Source organism: Bombina bombina, chromosome 1, assembly GCF_027579735.1.
Source record: "Bombina bombina isolate aBomBom1 chromosome 1, aBomBom1.pri, whole genome shotgun sequence".
Taxonomy (NCBI): Eukaryota; Metazoa; Chordata; class Amphibia; order Anura; family Bombinatoridae; genus Bombina; species Bombina bombina.
In genome coordinates this window covers 360,481,078-360,504,190 of record NC_069499.1, presented here as the reverse complement: position 1 = coordinate 360,504,190, position 23,113 = coordinate 360,481,078, and the positions used below count along the sequence as shown (strand labels likewise).

Sequence of the window (23,113 nt, the reverse complement as noted above, 5' to 3'; positions counted from 1 at the left end):
CGGAGAGCCTATTGCTCTCCGCATTCAGCGATGTCTGTCGGACCTGATCCGCTGATCGGATCATGTCGGACAAACATTTGTTAATTAGGCCCCTTAATCTGGACCAAAATGTTTAGTTTCCATTCTAATCTATGAAAATGTTTGTTCCCATTTCCCATCGGCAAGTTAAAGGGACACTGAACCCAAATTTTTTCTTTTGTGATTCAGATAGAGCATGCAATTTTAAACAACTTTCTAATTCACTCCGTTTATCAATTTTTCTTCATTTTCTTGGTATCTTTATTTGAAAAGCAAGAATGTATGTTTAGATGCCGGCCCATTTTTGGTGAACAACCTGGGTTGTTCTTGCTGTTTGGTGGATACATTCACCCACCAATAAACAAGTGCTATCCAGGGTTCTAAACCAAACATTGGCTGGCTCCTTAGCTTAGATGCCTTCTTTTTCAAATAAAGATAGCAAGAGAACGAAGAAAATTTAAGGAGTAAATTCGAAAAATTGCTTAAAATTGCATGCTCTATCTGAATCACGAAAGAAAAAGATTTGGGCTCAGTGTCCCTTTAACTATAATGTATTTTTTCCGCTTATCTTTACATATAAAGGGCCAAATTACAAGTGGAGCGCAAACATTTGCACTCTGGTTTTCACGATCGTTTGCACACAGGTTAAATTTTGCTCGTATTATGAGTTGAGCGTAAATGCGATCGTGTGACCACAATCAAGATTTTCGCTAAAATGATTACTGCAACTTCAGATCTGTGGCGGTTTCACAAAACATAAAATTGTCAAAAACACATCAAAAAAACATTACAAAGTACACTTACACTCATAATAACACCATCTAATAAAAATTATTCAAAAAACTAATTGCAAAAAAAGTTATAAGCGCTCAAAGATATGAGGTCTCAGGTGTTAGAAAAAAAAGTATGTATATATATATGTGTGTGTGTGTGTGTGTACATATGTATTTATATGTGTATGTATGTATTTACAGACATATATACACATATAGATAAATATGTACACACACATATATATATATATATATATATATATATATATATATATATATATGTGTGTGTGTGTGTGCATTGGAGCCCTTTGCAGTTAAGTAGATGAAAATCTATCTATGAAAATCTATGTTAAAACCTTTATTAAATATATCACATCCCAATGTTCTGCACATAGCAGAATATGTTCTATATATTTTTAGAGATATTCCTATACAGTATCTCCCAAAAGTGAGTACACCCCTCACATTTATTTAAATATTTTATTATATCTTTTCATGTGACAGCAATGAAGAAATGACACTTTGCTACAATGTAAAGTAGTGAGTGTATAGCCTGTATAACAGTGTAAATTAGCTGTCCCTTCAAAATAACAACAAAAGTGAGTACACCCCTAAGTGGAATGTCCAAATTGGGCCCAATTAGCCATTTTCCCTTCCCGGTGTCATGTGACTCATTAGTGTTACAAGGTCTCAAGTGTGAATGGGGAGCAGGTGTGTTAAATGTGGTGTTATCGCTCTCACACTCTCTCATACTGGTCACTAGAAGTTCAACATGGCACCTCATGGCAAAGAACTCTCTGAGGATCTGAAAAAAAGAATTGTTGCTCTGCATAAAGATGGCCTAGGCTATAAGAAGATTGCCAAGACCCTGAAACTGAGCTGCAGCATGGTGGGCAAGACCATACAGTGGTTTCACAGGACAGGTTCCACTCAGAACAGGCCTCGCCATGGTCGACCAAAGAAGTTCAGTGCACGTGCTCAGCATCATATCCAGAGGATGTCTTGGGGAAATAGACTTATGAGTGCTGCCAGCATTGCTGCAGAGGTTAAAGGAATGGGGAGTCAGCCTGTCAGTGCTCAGACCATACGCCGCACACTGCATCAAATTGGTCTGCATGGCTGTCGTCCCAGAAGGAAGCCTATTCTAAAGAAGATGCACAAGAAAGCCCGCAAACAGTTTGCTGAAGACAAGCAGACTAAGGACATGGATTACTGGAACCATGTCCTGTGGTCCGATGAGACCAAGATACTTATTTGGTTCAGATGGTATCAAGCGGGTGTGGCGGCAACCAGGTGAGGAGTACAAAGACAAGTGTTTCTTGCCTACAATCAAGCATGGTGACGGGAGTGTCATGGTTTGGGCCTGCATGAGTGCTGCCGGCACTGGGGAGCTACAGTTCATTGAGGGAACCATGAATGCCAATATGTACTGTGACATACTGAAGCAGAGCATGATCCCCTCCCTTCAGAGACTGGGCCACAGGGCAGTATTCCAACATGATAACGACCCCAAACACACCTCCAAGATGACCACTGCCTTGCTGAAGAAGCTGAGGGTAAAGGTGATGGACTGGCTAAGCATGTCTTCAGACCTAAACCCTATTGAGCATCTGTGGGGCATCCTCAAATGGATGGTGGGAGAGTGTAAGGTCTCTAACATCCACCAGCTCCGTAATGTCATCATGGAAGAGTGGAAGAGGACTCCAGTGGCAACCTGTGAAGCTCTGGTGAACTCCATGCCCAAGAGGGTTAAGGCAGTGCGGGAAAATAATGGTGGCCACACAAAATATTGACACTTTGGGCCCAATTTGGACATTACTACTTCGTGGTGTTGCCAATGGTTTAGACATTAATGACTGTGTGTTGAGGTATTTTGAGGGGACAGCAAATTTACACTGTTATACAGGCTGTACACTCACTACTTTATATTGTAGCAAAGAGTAATTTCTTCAGTGTTGTCACATGAAAAGATATAATAAAATATTTACAAAAATGTGAGGGGTGTACTCACTTTTGTGGGATACTGTATGTGTGTATATATATATATATATATATATATATATATATATATATATATAATTAGGTGTATATATGTGCGCAAAAGATGTACTTCTACCGCAATTAGCACTCTAGCGTAAGCGCTAAATAATGCTCCACTCGTAATCTGGCCCAAAATGTATAGAGCAGTGCTGCATTTAGTGTGGTGAGAATAATTTCAAAGCAATCTTAAAGTTAGTTGATAGTCACATCAATGTAATATATTATGGTGTTTAATGGGTTAAAAATGTTTACTTTTACAGATTAGTGGGGTAACTTTTTTAAGCTGTAAATGAACGACTGTTATAAAAAATCTTTGCTGTATTACTGTTCTATTGTCAAAATAAAAAGTGAGTCAAGTGAGCCATGTCTGGTGCAAATCCGTCTGTTAGATGCATAAAGGTAATTTTAAAATAAGGAAGGGGCAGAAGTACTGCAGGCTTCATAGACACCCTTGCTTAAAATTAAGAACCACATATTCAATAACAGGTAAAGTAAGTTTGCCCCAATTGTTCTGGCTGTTTAAAACCAAAACTTTGTTTTGCTTATTGCCTTTTTTGAGTTAACAAGGTTCTGTACCAGTTAAAAACATGTTAGTATTTTCTTACAATATTAATATTCCTCTTTGTATCCACAAGAACAGGATGTATAGGTAGTTCTATACCCTAACATTTTTGTAAATACATATAATATCTTCCATATGTGTTTACTCAACAATATTTATCTTAGTTCATGGTGAAAACACAGATTTTTGCCAATGTGTGAATAACGTTTTATTCAAATGTCCAAATATCAGCCTGATATTTGAGTTTGAACAAATATGTCAAATCAGGGCTGACTCAATATATGCCTGCTGGGTCCAAGAATGAAATGATGTTTCTCAACTCTTCGTTCAATACAGTCTAAATCCAACCATGGTCAGCAGTCTCAGAGATTTTAGTTCAGTATATTGAAATTTTCACTTTATAACCAGCCAATGGGCTCCACTTGAGGGTAATTATTTTTTTTTAAAAAAAACCCACTAGCAACTCTGTGCTATCCTTGTCAAATGATCCAGTCCTGTATCAAACCCAAATTAACAAAGGGTCAGGCCCCTGGGTGAAAATGACTAAAAAGTAAAGGCAATTGTTCTATTAGTGTAACCGGTTCAACAGGAACTGTATTCACTTCCATAGGTTGCTATGCCATGTCTTGGTTAAGATAATGTAAGACTTTTCCTAAAGAAAGTTCAGTCAAAATTGATAAATATACAGGTTACTAAGATGTTGTTTGTAATAAACTAGACATGTTTTATTTAAAAAAATGTTATAAGATGCCCCAATAATGCACACAATGATTTTTATTTTAGGACAATGAAGATAACAGAAGAATTCCTGTGTACGTTCTTGGAGGCCGTAGCAGACGGAGACCTCAGTGTCCTCACCAGTTGCTTTGAATTCGTTTATACTGACCACAAGCATGTGAACTTTCAGCACACGGACTCTGGAAACACAGCCCTAATACTGGCAGCCGCAGGAAACCTGCCAGAGGTACAATCATTATTATATGATACTAATTTGTACTAATGGTTGTTTATTTACACATTATTGTACATGCTGGCTTAGATGAACTACTTACTTATATAGCATACAAATATTTTTCCAACAGAAAAAAATGCATAAATGAAAAACAGATCTATTTGTTTTAATGAACTCCATGCATTGTTGTTTTATGTCCTTGTAAATGTAGTCTTGTTTTAATGAAGTCTGTACAGTTCTACCATTTCTTCTTAAAGGATGTTCCATTTAGCTACTACAACTTCCGTAAAACACAATACCGTATCATGTCAGACAATTTTGATTGCCTTCCTATTACAGCATTTTCCCACCAGTAATTTATTGCTTTTATATGTAAACATCTCTTTCAAACAGACTTCAAGTGTTTTCTTAAGCATTTTTTCAGCTTGTATTTCTTTTCTCTTTGAGTTTGTTAAATATAATTAAAGAGACATTAAACACTGGGATTGCAATATAAAATGTTTAATTATGTATAGTAAAAACCATTGCAATATACCGTTATTATTTATTTTGTCCCCCTTTCCTGTAATTTAACTCTGAAAAATTGTAGGTTTTCCAATTCCTCTGAGTTTCTATAGCGTAATGTGCACTGCCATGTTACATTTTCCTTTATCTAATCTCTTTGCTTATGACAATAAGGGACAGAAAAATTGGGCAAATAATAGAGGATGTATGGAATATAGAAGTGTTAAAGGGACAAATCAGTAAAACTACTTTAACAATGATCTATTTCACACAAGCTTTATTTGCACACTGTATCTGTCCCTCCCTGTCCTCGGTTTAACAGATTATATAAAGGAAACTTAGGTTTCAATGTGGTGGCAACCATTAATAAACTACTTTATAGAAACTAGAACTCTAAACCTATTTTGTCAATATCTAAACAATTAATATAATTTTAAATACTGCATTGGTATACTATTCTCAGGCTAAAATTTTATTTTAATACGTAATTATAACTAGAAAGCATCACCAAAATATAAGCAATTTCTATATCTTGGCTCACTGGGTTATACTTACCAGTGAGATCCCCTCTCCTGGGGGATGTAGACAGAACTGCCCACTCCTCTGATTACCTGTATAAAGGTAATTCTAAAGCACCACCCATTCTCCTCATAGAAATGTTTAGCCAAATAGGTGGGTGAGAAAAAGGGAAGGAAGCCTGGTAAGTATTACCCAAGGATATGAGCCAAGAAAATGGTTGATATTTTGGTGATAACTTCTAATTATCTTTGCTCTACCTGGTAATGCTTACCAGAGAGAATATTGTACAGCAATAAAATCAAATTACAATAGGTGAGGACAAATATAAACACAAAAATATATAGCAAATTATAACAAAGTTTATTTAGGACAATATAGAAGATAAGATCTTGCAGCCAAACTCAGCAGAAGCTGATTGGTTAACGTTAAGTTAATTGTGAGAAACAAATGTATGATGTTATTTACAGACTGCAGCCTGACAAATCTCTGCAGGTAATGCATCTACCCAATGCCCGAGATGTTGCAACTGCCCTCATGGAATATGCCCTGAGCTCATCCAGAATGTGTTTACCTATTTGCTAATTAGCTCTGGAGATGGTTTAAATGTTCCAGCCAGAAATTGAAGATTTTGCAAAAGCTTGCCCCTGTAGTAGGCCTTTAGGAATGATGAACAGACATTTGACTTACGTATGAATTGTGTTCTCTTACCATAAACAAGTAGGCAGTGAATCACATCCAAATGATACAGAGGTTTCCCATGTGTCTCCTGTTTATAACGCCAAAAGGATGGTAGAACAATATCCCTGCCTTTATGGAAGTCAGAAATCAATACCTCATCTTGGTGAAATACACAAAATTGTTCTATGATAGAGAGACCCTGCAACTCAGAAACACATCTAGATGATATAATAGCCACCAAAAAGATAGTATTCAATGTAAGAAACCAGATAGAAACTTCATGTATCGGCTTAAAAAAATTCTATCCAATAGAGTCTCAAGGACTAAAAGAAGATGCCAATATGATACAGCTATTCCATTGTTAGGTTGCAATAATTGTATTATTAAAGATTCCTGATGCCATTTTATTCCAGAAATGGATGAAATTGTAGAGACTTGGACTTTAAGAGTCCTTGCACTAAGACCTTGTAAAAAAACAACCATCATGAAGAAACTCATGTATCTGGGATAAATTTAATATTTGCTGTGGAAACATTATGTTGGACCATCCAGGCAGATAAGATGTCCTAAATGTTCTACTGTGCCTTAGATGTAGTCTTCTTTCTGGCCTGCAAAAGTGTATGAATAACAGGAGCCAAAATATTAACCTGCTACAAAAGGGAGATTTCAGCAATCATGCCATCAACCTGGACAAATTAAAGGACCCTAACAAAACATGTCTTGTGACACAAGGAGAGGTCTGTTTTTGGACCAAAAGGACAAGGCATCTACTCCAAGGGCTTGTGGCGTTGGAAGATGACTGAAGAACCATGGGGTCTTATGATTGTAAATGGAGGCCATGAGATTGATCTCTGACACACTCCACCTGCCTGTAATCAACTAAAACAGTTTGTTTTTGAATTGCCAGTTCATTGGAGACACCTGCTTCCTGCTAATAAAATCTCCCCCTGATATTCAGAGACTCCAGAATGTGTATAGCAGCAAGACATTGCACATGACATTGCGCCCAAGCAAAGCCTGGTGACACTTCCTTCAGTACAGACTGGCTTCTTATCCTCCCTGGAGCTAAATATAAGCTCTCACTGTTCTGTTGTGCATCACAACCTTTACTATCTTTCCTGAGAGAAAAGTCCTGAAAATGAGATAGTGCCTAATAAATGGCTCTGATTTCTAAAAAAAAAAAAAGGATGATAAAGTCTGAACATGTCTGACCCCCTGAGCATAGGAACTGTTGCATACAACGTCCCAATCATACTTGCTGGATCCAGGTCTGGCTCTAGTAGAATCTTGAATCACTAATGAAGGGCCCTTCTTATTTCTGCTGGGAAAGGAACTTGCTGAGTGAGACTTAGATTTCTCTACAAATTCGGAAGAAAATTACTTTAGAACAGAAACAGTTTCCATCTTGACAAGTTCCCCACGTGGATAACAGGTCATATGCCCTTGAATTTTCATCCACTGACATGCCGTAATTTGTCTATTATGGTGAAGATTCCCAAAAAACTTTCCCACAAACTGGATTTGTGGCAGTGGCAAAGAGACGAAGCTTTCTATTGCATTGAATTGGGCACCCAAAAAGATTAGGGTTTGAGTTGGATTCAAATTACTTTCAAAAAAATGTATGTGCCATCAATGGTTCTGAAGAAACTGAAGAAATATACTTCTGAGAAGACAGGCCTCTTCTGATGATTTTTCTATTAAAAGGATGTTGTTGAGGTAGTGGATAAGGAACAACCCTTTGAGCCAAAGTTCTGCTATAAGAGTAACCAACACATTTGTGAAGACTTGTGGAGTTATAGAAATGTTGAAGGGCAGAGATGGAAAGAGGAAATGATGGCTTCCAAAAGTGAATCTTAGGTACTGTCTGTGGGATTCTGAGATGGAAATATGAAAGTAGGCACGTTTGAGATCCACTGAAAGAAGAAATGGTTTTGAAGATTCACCAGTATCTCACGAACAACATGCTCACACAAAAGCTTGTCGACAAACTGGTAGATGGCCTTTAATTTCAAAGGATTTTTGGGGAAATAGCAATGTCTTCAATTGAAGATGGTGATGTTTGTTTCTGAATTCCAAAAATACATGGTCAGCAGGAGATTCAAGAACTATTTGTCCGAAATGCTACATGCCCAAACATCAATTTTCTTGTATAGTCTGCCGCTGTGCAAAGGCATTTGAGCAAGCAAACCATCATTGCTTCTTAATCTGATGCGCTTGGAAAAGACTCGCTCCCTTCCTTTGCCTGTGAACATAGGAACCTAGTTGCCTTTGGGACAAAAGGGCTCTTACCTCATGAACAGTTAAAGATTGAAAGCTCTTATTGTTTACCAAACAGCATATCCCCTATGAATGGCAATCCAAGGATATTGGCCTTTGAATCTGGATCTATTTCCCAATGGGTTCTCACTGGTAAGTATTACCAGGGAGAGCCAAGATATTTATTTACTGTTTAATGTCTATTTAAGCTCTCTGTGCGAGACATATCTCATATCAAATACCCAATTTAGGAAATGAACAGTGCAGTTGTTCGTGCCCTTTAATGCAGAGGTGGCTCTAGACCATAACATTTGAGAGCGCAAGACATTGACCACAAAGCTAAATATAGTTGAATTTACTTGTATAACTTCTTGAAACTTTGCTGCCTTCCTTGAGAGCACACTTAAAGGAATACTAACTTTTGCTGACCTTAAGCAAAACGCACTCAACATTAAACATTGCAAAAATAATATAAATGTAAGGTACCTTTTCATTTTGAAAAACGAAGCTCCCTTTAGCATAAAAATAAACTTTTATTTTCTGTCAATGACGTCGTTATCCATCCCTCAAATGTGGGCCGTCTAAGCAATAACATACTTTCCAATCGTATGGCCAGTATTAGCATGTAATTTAAATACATTTTCGTCACTCAGCGCATGTGCAATTGTTTTCTATTAGTCTCGCATACGCATATTGGCACAGAAGCCGACATCGCTGACAACAGACAGAAAATAACGCATGCGCACATTAAATTTCAATCTATCCGATGACGTTGCGTGAAATCGCGCATGCGCATTGCGTCCGGTAGTCGCCATCTTCCAACTGCAGTTGTCCTCCAGGATTGGAATACAGCTACGGACTATAAATCAGTGGGTTTGGAAAACAATTAAAATTAAAAAAGTGATATATTGAAAACGAATAAGATTTCAAATAGGATGTACATTGAAAAAAGATTTATTTAACGGTATACTATTGTTACAACACAAGAGTATATTTGACTACAGTTGCCCTTTAAGTAGACTTATGAGTATGCACATGTATCAAAAATTATATGAAATGTATGAAATTTTTAGAAACATTAGGGAAACACTTCTGCCATATAGGGTTTAAAACATGTGCACACGGCTGAGTCTACATGAGTATAAAAATAATTTTTAAAAATTATAATTTGTAAAGTTGTTTTTATCAACTGCACACTTTTTTTTTTTTTTTAGAACATTAAAGGGATATTCCAGCCAAAATTGGAAACTACATGGGTGCATTTGGGTATTGAACAGAAACATTTCTGTAATATACATGCATTAGCTAAAATGCTTCTAATAAAAGCTATAGCTGTTTCAAAAGTGTATTTAAGTATGCACCGTGCACCAGCATTTTAAACACAGCACTTGCTCAGAGAGCCTAAGGTGCATTTACCATCTCGTAATGACTCAAATTGTTAATTGCTGACATGATACAAGCCCCACTGATGATCTGAGAAGCAGCAATATTTAAAATGTAGGTGCACTGAAAATATCTAGCTATGCTTCACATGCACGTGCAGAGAAAAATGTTAACACTAAAACAGTGATAACTTTTACTAGAAGCATTTTTGTCAATACATGAATATTGCAAATATGTTTCTATTCCAAGATGTAATTAATCTATGTGCATTTAAATTTTGACTGGAATGTCCCTTTAAGTTTAAATTTGAATGAAATACATTTACATTTTCTGTGTTTCCCTAAGTACCCTTGATTTTTTTGTTTTTTTTTGTTTTACTTCTTCCCTAAATTACACAAAATTGAATTATGGATAATATATTAATCATTTTCAGCACTGAATGAATTCATGAATTTTGCATTATCTTAATTGAATAATCTGTCAATGTGTAGACGGCAGAAGAACAGTTTGCACCATATGCTTTGGCAGAGACATGGCTTTTTCTTCCCACACAAAATTAGGTTTCCATAACAATCATAATTTAATCAAATCTGGTTACCATGACAGCACCTCAAATCCACAGAAATGATTATAACAATCAAAAAAACGTACATAATACATTTGTTGTTTTCTTTATTTTAGGAAAAAAAATATTTTATGCTCAGTTATTTGGCATTTTCATTAAACATTTAGGCCCAGATTACAAGTGGCGCTCTACTTTTTTTTGTGCTTGAGCGCTAACTACACTCAAGTTAAAAGCCCTTTCCAGTCAAACACCTTGTGTAAATAAAGATAAAAGATAAAGATCCTTTAAAAAAGCCATCAAGGTGAAACATATGTCAAAATATGTCACCTGTTTCTTTTGTGTTATTATGTTACTTTTGGTGTCAATATTTGTGCGCTGAGTGACTTTTATTCTTTTAAATTGTGGAATAAATGTATATTTGATCGGCAATTCCTGTTTTGCCGGAGTAATTTATAAACATATAAAAGTAATTTAGTGTAGCTCATGGCCACGTGAGTGTGTTTTAACAAGTTTTTAACTTGGACTCTATTTGAAACTGTGTTGCACTATTGGTTGTATTTCTCTCTATTTGAGGTTAAAGGGACAGTCTAGTCAAACATAAACTTTGATGATTCAGATAGAGCAGGCAATTTTAAGCTACTTTCTAATTTACTCCTATTATCAATTTTTCTTTGTTCTCTTGATATCTTTATATTAAAAAGCTGTAAAGTAAGCTTAGGATCTGGACCATTTTTGGTTCAGGACCTGGGTAGCACTTGCTGATTGGATGGCTACATTTAGACACCTACATTTAGATACCAATCAGCAAACGCTACCCAGGTTCTGAACCAAAAATGATCCGGTTTCTAAGCTTACATTCAAGCTTTTTTAAATAAAGATACCAAGAGACTGAAGATAAATTGATAAACTGATTAAAGGGACACTGAACCCAAATTTTTTCTTTCGAGCATCAGATAGAGCATGCAATTTTAAGCAACTTTCTAATTTACTCCTATTTTCAATTTTTCTTTATTCTCTTGCTATCTTTAATTGAAAAAAAAGGCGCTTAAGCTGTTTTTTTTTGGTTCAGGCTCTGGACAGCACTTTTTTATTGGTGCATTAATTTATCCACCAATCAACAAGAACAACCCAGGTTGTTCACCAAAAATGGGCCGGCATCTAAACTTACATTCTTGCATTTCAAATAAAGATACCAAGAGAATGAAGAAAATTTGATAATAGGAGTAAATTAGAAAGTTGCTTAAAATTTCATGCTCTATCTGAATCACAAAAGAAAAAAATTGGGTTCAGTGTCCCTTTAAATTAGAAAGTTTCTTAAAATTGCATGCTCTTTCTAAATCATAAAAGTTTAATTTTGACTAGACTAGCCCTTTAACTACAAGCAAATTGCAACTATTGGATACAAATGTCCTCTTACTTTAAGTTCTGTTATAGAACAGCAGTAAAACTATAGGTTTGGATTCTGGAGACCAGGGTTTAATCCTTGTAATCAGATGCATTTAAAGGTTTCTTTATTTGCACAAGGACTTTATGTGCACAGTTGTTTTCACATTCTTTTTAAAATTTTAATTATATTATTTTTGTGAATATACACTGATTCTGTTTGACTTATATATTTTATATCACAGTCAAGCACCTTGCCATATACTGTACAATGTCCCCAACATTTTATTTCATGATTCAGATATTTACTTCTATTATCAAATTTGCTTCATTCTCTTGTTATCCTTTGCTGAAAAAACAACATTGCACTGCTGGCAGCTAGATGAACACATCTAGTTAGCCAATCACAAGAGAAAAATGTGTGCAGGCACCAATTAGCAGTTAGCTCCTACTAGTGTAGGATATGTGTGAATTATTTTTCAACCAAGGATATCAAGTGACGAAGTACAGTTAAAAATAGAAATTAATTTAAGTGTCTTAAAATTACATGCTCTATCTGCTAGTTTAATTTTGACTTTCCTATCCCTTTAACACTTTTAAAACCTTTTCATCAATATAAAAATGATATTAAAAAGTATATATATATATATATATACAGGGAATGCAGAATTATTAGGCAAGTTGTATTTTTGAGGATTAATTTTATTATTGAACAACAACCATGTTCTCAATGAACCCAAAAAACTCATTAATATCAAAGCTGAATAGTTTTGGAAGTAGTTTTTAGTTTGTTTTTAGTTATAGCTATTTTAGGGGGATATCTGTGTGTGCAGGTGACTATTACTGTGCATAATTATTAGGCAACTTAACAAAAAACAAATATATACCCATTTCAATTATTTATTTTTACCAGTCAAACCAATATAACATCTCAACATTCACAAATATACATTTCTGACATTCAAAAACAAAACAAAAACAAATCAGTGACCAATATAGCCACCTTTCTTTGCAAGGACACTCAAAAGCCTGCCATCCATGGATTCTGTCAGTGTTTTTATCTGTTCACCATCAACATTGCGTGCAGCAGCAACCACAGCCTCCCAGACACTGTTCAGAGAGGTGTACTGTTTTCCCTCCTTGTAAATCTCACATTTGATGATGGACCACAGGTTCTCAATGGGGTTCAGATCAGGTGAACAAGGAGGCCATGTCATTAGATTTTCTTCTTTTATACCCTTTCTTGCCAGCCACGCTGTGGAGTGATGGAGCATTGTCCTGCATGAAAATCATGTTTTTCTTGAAGGATGCAGACTTCTTCCTGTACCACTGCTTGAAGAAGGTGTCTTCCAGAAACTGGCAGTAGGACTGGGAGTTGAGCTTGACTCCATCCTCAACCCGAAAAGGCCCCACAAGCTCATCTTTGATGATACCAGCCCAAACCAGTACTCCACCTCCACCTTGCTGGCGTCTGAGCCGGACTGGAGCTCTCTGCCCTTTACCAATCCAGCCACGGGCCCATCCATCTGGCCCATCAAGACTCACTCTCATTTCATCAGTCCATAAAACCTTAGAAAAATCAGTCTTGAGATATTTCTTGGCCCAGTCTTGACGTTTCAGCTTGTGTGTCTTGTTCAGTGGTGGTCGTCTTTCAGCCTTTCTTACCTTGGCCATGTCTCTGAGTATTGCACACCTTGTGCTTTTGGGCACTCCAGTGATGTTGCAGCTCTGAAATATGGCCAAACTGGTGGCAAGTGGCATCTTGCCAGCTGCACGCTTGACTTTTCTCAGTTCATGGGCAGTTATTTTGCGCCTTGGTTTATCCACACGCTTCTTGCGACCCTGTTGACTATTTTGAATGAACGCTTAATTGTTCGATGATCACGCTTCAGAAGCTTTGCAATTTTAAGAGTGCTGCATCCCTCTGCAAGATATCTCACTATTTTTGACTTTTCTGAGCCTGTCAAATCCTTCTTTTGACCCATTTTGCCAAAGGAAAGGAAGTTGCCTAATAATTATGCACACCTGATATAGGGTGTTGATGTCATTAGACCACACCCCTTCTCATTACAGAGATGCACATCACCTAATATGCTTAATTGGTAGTAGGCTTTCGAGCCTATACAGCTTGGAGTAAGACAACATGCATAAAGAGGATGATGTGGTCAAAATACTCATTTGCCTAATAATTCTGCATTCCCTGTATATATATATTTTTTTAAATAGTTTATTTTAAAGGAAAGTAAACTCAAATTTACATTTCATGAATCTGATAGAACACCATTTCTTTCATGTAATTGGCAAGAGTCCATGAGCTAGTGACGTATGGGATATACAATACTACCAGGAGGGGCAAAGTTTCCCAAACCTCAAAATGCCTATAAATACACCCCTCACCACACCCACAATTCAGTTTTACAAACTTTGCCTGCTATGGAGGTGGTGAAGTAAGGTTGTGCTTAGATTCTACGTTGATAGTTGCTTCTCAGCATTTTGAAGCCCGACTCCTCTCAGAGTACAGTGAATGTCAGAAGGAAGTGAAGGGAGTATCACCTATTGAATGCAATGGTTTTCCTTGCGGGAGATCTATTTCATAGGTTCTCTGTTATCGGTAGTAGAGATTCATCTCCTACCTCCCTTATTCAGATCGATGATATACTCTCATATTCCATTACCTCTACTGATAACTGTTTCAGTATTGGTTTGGCTATCTGCTATATGTGGATAGGTGTCTTTTGGTAAGTATGTTTTCATTACTTAAGACACTCTCAGCTATGGTTTGGCACTTTATGCATTTAATGAAGGTGTTGATTACATTGGATATTGAGGAAACTATTTCTATTGATATTAAAACTAGTAAACATTTAAATTCTGTTTATAAACCTCCTGTGGTTTCTCCAGAGGTTTTTCCAGTTCCTGATGCTATTTCTGATATGATTTATAAGGAATGGAATAGGCCTGTGTTACGGTTGCCTCCAGGCTGGCTGGAAGTTGGACCGTAGAAAAGGATGCTCCTAGCGCTCACCAAAGGAGCAGCAGCACCGTGGACATTATAACTGCTGCGTAGCCACCATAAGTAATGCAGACTCTATGAACCACCGCTGCTGGGCTGGTATCTCGCCGTCTGCTCTGCGCCCTGGACCTATGACCAGGCTCCAGTAGGTGAACCTCTTCCTTCTGTAGCAATCCCTGTAGCTAAGGGAGTATGAAGAGCATAGCAATCCCTGTAGTGATTATAAGCTGTATCCTACAAACATGAGTCAAAGCTTCAAGTTAGAGGGTCAACATAGGTCTGATGTGCTGGAGCACACAGCCTGCTTTTATTGAGGTTACATGCAAACAGGACACTCTCAGGGGGAGGCATAAAATCCCCCATCACACATTTGATATTAGATAGAGAGACACTCCCTTTGACAGGCCACAACATTTACTTCAGCAGATAACATTACACACAATAAAACAATGCAGTCCACCTTATCAATACTAGTCTGATTAGACAATGGGAAAGTTGATCACTAAACCTAATTAGAGCTAATCCCAGCAGACTTGTATTTAGAATAGGTTTCTTGAAGCTGAACAAAATTTAACTCTTAATGGCACACAATGAAACTGAACCAAGTGGGAGAAAGCCAGGGACAAGTCATTTCACAGGTCTGGGGACATAGTCTTAAAGGGGGCATTGTTCACCAGAGTCACAATATGTCCCCAGACGTTTCCCAAAGGGCCACACACACCCAACAAAAGTCAATATACTCTCAGGGGCACAATCTTCCAGGGGCCATAGTCATGAGGAAGGAGGCTGGCAAATAGGCTTCTCCAAAATCCAGGGAAGCAGGGCAACCTTCCATTTAAAGGGCCAGTCACAAATAGCAGTTTGTAACATATCTCCCCTTTTGGAGGGAGACTAACCAGGCACCTGACCTTCTGTCGGTCAGTGCCTAAGTTAGTCTCGCAACCCACCCACAAATAAACACTAGCAGCAAAGCAGCCCCCCCACAACAAGTAGCACTGGCCTGTAGGTTCCAGGTTATAGGATGAAAGTGTAGCATCCTCTGCCTTCCTGGCGCAGCTGTGCAAATAGCTGATGGTACTTGGGGGGCAGAGGCCAGCGGCACTCTGCCCTGGTGCCAGCGCTTCTGCTGGGGTGAGGGGTTTGCAGGCCAGTCCTGTAACAAGGGGGTCTGTAGGGCAGAGGCCAGCAGCGCTCTGTCCTGATGCCAGCTCTTCTGCTGTGGGAATTGGGGCATAGTCCTGCCCGGTGGCAAAGAGAACGTGGGGGTCAGTGGGGGTTAACATCTCCACTGTTAACCCTGGGCCCAAGTTAGGAGTTAGCTGGGGAGGGGGAGATTGGCTTACCTCCTCCTCCTGATACTCCGGTGGCCGTTGGGAAGGGAGGTCGATGCTCTCCGCTTCCTGTGGAACATGCTGCGGCTGGGGAGAGAGACCGGTTGTCTCCTCTCCCTGGAAGGCACACTCCGGCTGGGGAGGGATGTCGATGCTCTCCCCTCCCTGTAGCTGGGTCTGTCGCTGGGGATCTGGGCCGCCTGCCCAGCATCCCTGTAGGGCCGGTAGAGAGACTGCGGTCCCATCTCCACCTGCCTGCTGGGGGTCCTCCCAGGACCAGTCTATGAGGCCTGCTGCCTCTGGTATCTCTGGCTGGGGAAGGGGACTGGTTGTCTCTTCCCTCTGCACGGTATACTGCCGCTGGGGAGGGAGGTCGCTGCTCTCCTCTCCCTGTAACTCTGGCTGCCGCTGGGAAGGGAGGTCGTTGCTCTCCGCTCCCTGTGACTCACTTTCTCGCTGGAGACCAGGTGTCCAGACCCTCAAACTCCACAGTTGGCGCTCAAAGGCTCGTGCCGCTTTGTTCTCCGTAGCCAATTCCCGGATGAGGCGACTGACTACCTCCTGTGCAGGGTCTGGACCATATCGGACTAGCCGCCTCTTTACTTCTGGAACGAAATCCGCGCCCTCATAGCGACGGATCCGGTTGAGGTGCTCTTCACATGGTTCTGACCAGTATCTTGTCAGCTCCATGCTGCTGTAGGTAGGGACGCTGCGCAGTGGCTAGCGTTGCCCTCAATTACTCTCCTACGATACCAGTGCTGTTGTGGTGCTGCTCCTTGCACTAGGACGCCAATCCCACCGCTGCCGCCAAATGTTACGGTTGCCTCCAGGCTGGCTGGAAGTTGGACCGTAGAAAAGGATGCTCCTAGCGCTCACCAAAGGAGCAGCAGCACCGTGGACATTATAACTGCTGCGTAGCCACCATAAGTAATGCAGACTCTATGAACCACCGCTGCTGGGCTGGTATCTCGCCGTCTGCTCTGCGCCCTGGACCTATGACCAGGCTCCAGTAGGTGAACCTCTTCCTTCTGTAGCAATCCCTGTAGCTAAGGGAGTATGAAGAGCATAGCAATCCCTGTAGTGATTATAAGCTGTATCCTACAAACATGAGTCAAAGCTTCAAGTTAGAGGGTCAACATAGGTCTGATGTGCTGGAGCACACAGCCTGCTTTTATTGAGGTTACATGCAAACAGGACACTCTCAGGGGGAGGCATAAAATCCCCCATCACACATTTGATATTAGATAGAGAGACACTCCCTTTGACAGGCCACAACATTTACTTCAGCAGATAACATTACACACAATAAAACAATGCAGTCCACCTTATCAATACTAGTCTGATTAGACAATGGGAAAGTTGATCACTAAACCTAATTAGAGCTAATCCCAGCAGACTTGTATTTAGAATAGGTTTCTTGAAGCTGAACAAAATTTAACTCTTAATGGCACACAATGAAACTGAACCAAGTGGGAGAAAGCCAGGGACAAGTCATTTCACAGGTCTGGGGACATAGTCTTAAAGGGGGCATTGTTCACCAGAGTCACAATATGTCCCCAGACGTTTCCCAAAGGGCCACACACACCCAACAAAAGTCAATATACTCTCAGGGGCACAATCTTCCAGGGGCCATAGTCATGAGGAAGGAGGCTGGCAAATAGGCTTCTCCAAAATCCAGGGAAGCAGGGCAACCTTCCATTTAAAGGGCCAGTCACAAATAGCAGTTTGTAACAGCCTGGTACTTCTTTTATTCCTTCATCAAGGTTTAAAATTCGTAACCTTTGCCAGCAGTTAGATTGGAGTTTTGGGAAAAGATCCCCAAAATTGATGGGGCTATTTCTACTCTTGCTAAACGTACTACTATTCCAATGGAAGATAGTACTTCTTTTAAAGATCCTTTAGATAGGAAACTTGAATCCTATCTAAGAAAAGCTTATTTATATTCTGGCTATCTTCTCAAGCCTGCCATTTCTATGGCTGATGTTGCAGCTGCATCAACTTTTTGGTTGGAAAGCTTAGCGCAAGAGGAAATGGATCCTGATTTGTCTAGCATTGTTTGCTTGCTTCAACATGCTAATCATTTTATCTGTGATGCCATTTTTTATATCATAAAAATTGATTTTAAATCTATGTCTTTAGCTATATTAGCTAGAAGAGCTTTGTGGCTCAAATATTGGAATGCTGACATGGTATCTAAGTCTAGATTACTATCTCTTTCTTTCCAAGGTAATTTATTTGGTTCTCAGTTGGATTCGATTATTTCAACTGTTACTGGGGGAAGGGACTTTTTTGCCTCAGGATAAAAGACCTAAGGGTAAATCTAAAGCTTCTAACTGTTTTTGTTCCTTTCGACAAAATAAGGAACAGAAACCTAATCCTTCCCCCAAACAGACTGGTTCCAATTGGAAACCTTCTTCAAGTTGGAGTAAATCCAAACCGTTTAAGAAATCAAAGGCAGCCCCCAAGTCTGCATGACGGTGTGGCCCTCATTCCAGCTCAGCTGGTAGGGGGCAGATTAAGATTCTTCCAAAACATTTGGGCAGATTCTGTCCAAAATCAATGGATTCAGAGTATTGTCTCTCAAGGGTATCGAATAGGATTCAGAGTAAGACCTCCTGTGAGAAGATTTTTTCTCTCACGCATCCCAGCAAATCCAGTAAAGGCTCAGGCTTTTCTGAAGTGTGTTTCAGACCTGGAGCTTTCAGGGGTAATCATACCAGTTCAGTTTCAGGAACTGGGTCTGGGGTTTTATTCAGCCAACTTTCAAAATGGTGACCATAAGGACTATTCTGCCTTTTGTTCAGCAAGGGCATTATTTGTCAACAATAGATTTACAGGATGCATATCTTCATATTCCGATTCATCCAGACCACTATCGGTTTCTGAGATTCTCTTTTCTAGACAAGCATTACAAATTTGTCGCTCTTCCGTTTGGCCTAGCGACAGCTCCAAGAATGTTTTCAAAAGTTCTTGGTGCTCTACTCTCTGTAATCAGAGAATGGGGTATTGCAGTGTTTCCTTATTTGGACGATATCTTGGTACTAGCTCAGTCTTTACATTCTGCAGAATCTCACACGAATCAACTAGTGTTGTTTCTTCAAAGACATGGTTGGAGGATCAATTTACCAAAAAGTTCTTCGATTCCTCAGACAAGGGTCACCTTTTTAGGTTTCCTTGACTCTGTCTCTAACAGACAAGAGACGATCAAAATTGGTTTCAGCTTGTCGGAACCTTCAGTCTCAATTATTCCCTTCAGTAGCTATGTGCATGGAAGTTTTATGTCTCATGACTGCAGCATCAGACGTGATCCCCTTTGCTCGTTTTCATATGAGACCTCTCCAGCTTTGTATGCTGAACCAGTGGTGCAGGGATTATACAAAGATATCACAATTAATATCCTTAAATCCCAATTTTCGACTCTCTCTGACTTGGTGGTTAGATCACCATCGTATAGTTCAAGGGGCCTCTGTTGTTCGTCCAACTTGGACTGTGATCACAACAGATGCAAGTCTTTCAGGTTGAGGAGCTGTCTGGGGATCTCTGACAGCACAAGGGGTTTGGAAATCTCAAGAGGCGAGGTTACCAATCAATATTTTAGAACTCAGTGCTATTTTCAGGGCTCTTCAGGTTTGGCCTCTGTTGAAGAGAGAACCGTTCATTTGTTTTCAGACAGACAATATGACAACTGTGGCATATGTCAATCATCAGGGTGGGACTCACAGTCCCCAAGCTATGAAAGAAGTATCTCGGATACTTGTTTGGGCGGAATCCAGCTCCTGTCTTATTTCTGTGGTTCATATCCCAGGTATAGACAATTGGGAAGTGGATTATCTCAGCCGTCAGACTTTACATCCGGGGGAGTGGTCGCTCCATCCAGATGTGTTTTCTCAGATTGTTCAGATGTGGGGTCTTCCAGAAATGGATATGAAGGTCCAGGGATCCTTTAGGCGGAAGCTGTTGATGCGTTAGCAGTTCCTTGGTTTTACCAACCTGCTTATATCTTCCCACCTCTGGTTCTTCTTCAAAGAGTGATTTCCAAGATCATCATTGAACAATCGTTTGTGTTGCTGGTAGCTCCAGCATGGCCTCACAGGTTCTGGTATGTGGATCTTGTTCGGATGTCCAGTTGCCAACCTTGGCCACTTCCTTAAAGGCCAGACCTTCTGTCTCAAGGTCCATTTTCCATCAGGATCTCAAATCATTAAATTTGAAGGTATGGAAATTGAACGCCTAGTGCTTAGTCATAGAGGTTTCTCTGACTCAGTGATTAATACTATGTTACAGGCTCGTAAATCTGTTTCTAGGAAGATTTATTATCGAGTTTGGAAGACTTATATTTCATGGTGTTCTTCTCATAAATTCTCCTGGCATTCTTTTAGAATTCCTAGAATTTTACAGTTTCTTCAGGATGGTTTGGATAATGGTTTGTCTGCAAGTTCCTTGAAGGGACAAATCTCTGCTCTTTCTATTTTATTTCACAATAAGATTGCTAAGCTTCCTGATATTCACTGTTTTGTACAGGCTTTGGTCTATATTAAGCCTGTCATTAAATCAGTCTCTCCTCTTTGGAGTCTTCTTAATTTAGTTTTGAAGGCTTTACAGGCTCCTCCGTTTGAGCCTATGCATTCTTTAGACATTAAACTACTTTCTTGGAAAGTGATGTTCCTCTTGGCCATCTTTCCGAATTATCTGCTCTTTCTTGTGAATCTCCTTTTCTCATTTTCCATCAGGATAAGGCAGTTTTGCTGACTTCTTTTAAATTTCTACCTAAGGTTGTGAATTCTAACAACATTAATAGAGAAATTGTTGTCCCTTCTTTGTGTCCTAATTCTAAGAATTCTTTGGAGAGATCCTTGCATTATTTGGATGTGGTAAGAGCTGTGAAATATTATGTTGAAGCTACTAAAGATTTCAGGAAGACTTCTAGTCTATTTGTTATCTTTTCTGGTTCTAGGAAAGGTCAGAATGCTTCTGCCATTTCCTTGGCATCTTGGTTAAAGCTTTTGATTCACCAGGCTTATTTGGAGTCGGGTCAGGCCCCGCCTCAGAGAATTACAGCTCATTCTACTAGATCAGTCTCCACTTCATGGGGTTTTGAGAATGAAGCTTCAGTTGATCATATTTGCAAAGCAGCAACTTGGTCTTCTTTGCATACATTTACTAAATTCTACCGTTTTTATGTATTTGCTTTCTCGGAAGCAGTTTTTGGTAGAAAAGTTCTTCAGGCAGCAGTTTCAGTTTGATTCATCTGCTTATGTTTAAGCTTTTTCTTTTCATTTATGAGAATAAACTTATATTTTGGGTTGTGGATTAATTTTTTCAGCGGAAAATGGCTGTTATTAATTTTATCCCTCCCTCTCTAGTGACTCTTCTGTGGAGTTCCACATCTTGGGTATTACAATCCCATACGTCACTAGCTCATGGACTCTTGCCAATTACATGAAAGAAAACACAATTTATGTAAGAACTTAACTGATAAATTAATTATGATTTTTTTGTATAAATCACAATTATTTCCAAATTCCTTTGTTGATGCTTTTTACTCCTTTCTTTATCACCCCATTACTTGGCTATTCATTAAACTGAATTGTGGGTGTGGTGAGGGGTGTATTTATAGGCATTTTGAGGTTTGGGAAACTTTGCCTCTCCTGGTAGGATTGTATTTCCCATACGTCACTAGCTCAGGTAAGTTCTAACATAAATTATGTTTTTTTAACAACTTTCCAATATACTTTAATAATCTAATTTGCTTCATTCTCTTAATATCCTTTGTTTAAAAGCATATCGATATAAGCTCAGGAGCAGCATTTCACTTCTGCGATGGCTGCTGATTTGTGGCTGCCTATTGTTATTGGCTCACCTAATTTGTTCAGCTAGCTCCCAGTAGTGCATTGCTGCTCTTTCAACAAAGGATACCAAGAGAATTAAGTAAATTGGAAATTTGTTTAAAATAGTATCCTCTATTGAATCATGAAAGAAACATTTGGGGTTTCATGTTCCATTTAATATGTTTTGGATGTGTTTTGTGATTATTATTTTTTTAACCCTTACACTTTACTTTGGGTCTTAAGTCGTGCTAAATATTCTAGCACAACCTATAACAACTTGTAATATGAGCACTATTTAGAGTGGTTGCGATATTCATTGGAAGTATACGCTAGAGTGATGTCGGTCATGATAAACTTCTGGTAAATGTGTTTTATCATAGCCTTGTAATATCAAGCCAAGCGCTAATAGCAGCGCAGTCAAGTGATACTGCTTATCGTGTCCAGTGCTATCATTATCGTGTCACTTGTAATTTAGCCTTTAATTTCCAGATATCACTTGCTAATCCTTGTATGAACAGAAATTCGTAATATAAGGAAAATATAGTTAACGAAACAATAATCATGTTAATATCATGATAGCGCCTGCGTGGACTTGGTATGCAGACCTAGTGGACATGTCATCTGTCCCACCATGGACACTGCCAATGAGGCAGGATCTTCTAATACAGGGTCCGTTCAAGCATCCAAATCTAATTTCTCTGCGTCTGACTGCTTGGAGATTGAACGCTTAATTCTATCAAAGCGTGGTTTCTCATGAGTTAGTTATAGATACCTTGATTCAGGCTAGAAAGCCTGTCACCAGGAAAATCTACCATAAGATATGGCGGAATTATCTTTGTTGGTGTGAATCCAAGGGTTACTCATGGAGTAAGATTAGGATTCCCAGGATACTGTCTTTCCTCCAAGAAGGATTGAAGAAAGGATTGTCAGCTAGTTCCTTAAAAGGACAGGTATCTGCTCTGTCTATTCTTTTACACAAGCGTCCGGCAGAGGTACCAGACGTTCAAGCGTTTACTCAGGCTTTAGTCAGAATCAAGCCTGTCTATAAACCTGTGGCTCCGCCATGGAGTCTAAATCTAGTTCTTTCAGTTCTTCAAGGGGTTCCGTTTGAACCTTTACATTCCATAAATATTAAGTTGTTATCTTGGAAAGTTTTGTTTTTGGTAGCTATCTCTTCTGCTCGAAGAGTTTTAGAGTTATCTGCCTTACAGTGTGATTCACCTTACCTGGTGTTCCACGCAGATAAGGTAGTTTTGCGTACCAAACCTGGTTTTCTTCCTAAAGTTGTTTCTAACAAGAATATTAACC

At 39.1% G+C, this 23,113-nt stretch overlaps 1 protein-coding gene across 1 annotated transcript in view; it reads left to right on the top strand.

Moving 5' to 3' along the window:
- The first annotated feature begins 4,178 nt into the window (after positions 1 to 4,178).
- The window catches only part of MAP3K19 (mitogen-activated protein kinase kinase kinase 19), a 207,948-nt gene continuing 189,013 nt past the window's right edge, over positions 4,179 to 23,113 (top strand). The window contains exon 1 of the mRNA XM_053712516.1: positions 4,179 to 4,357. Within this exon, the coding sequence (XP_053568491.1) occupies positions 4,181 to 4,357 (177 nt within the window). The 5' untranslated portion in view covers positions 4,179 to 4,180. The remainder of the gene's footprint in view (positions 4,358 to 23,113) is intronic.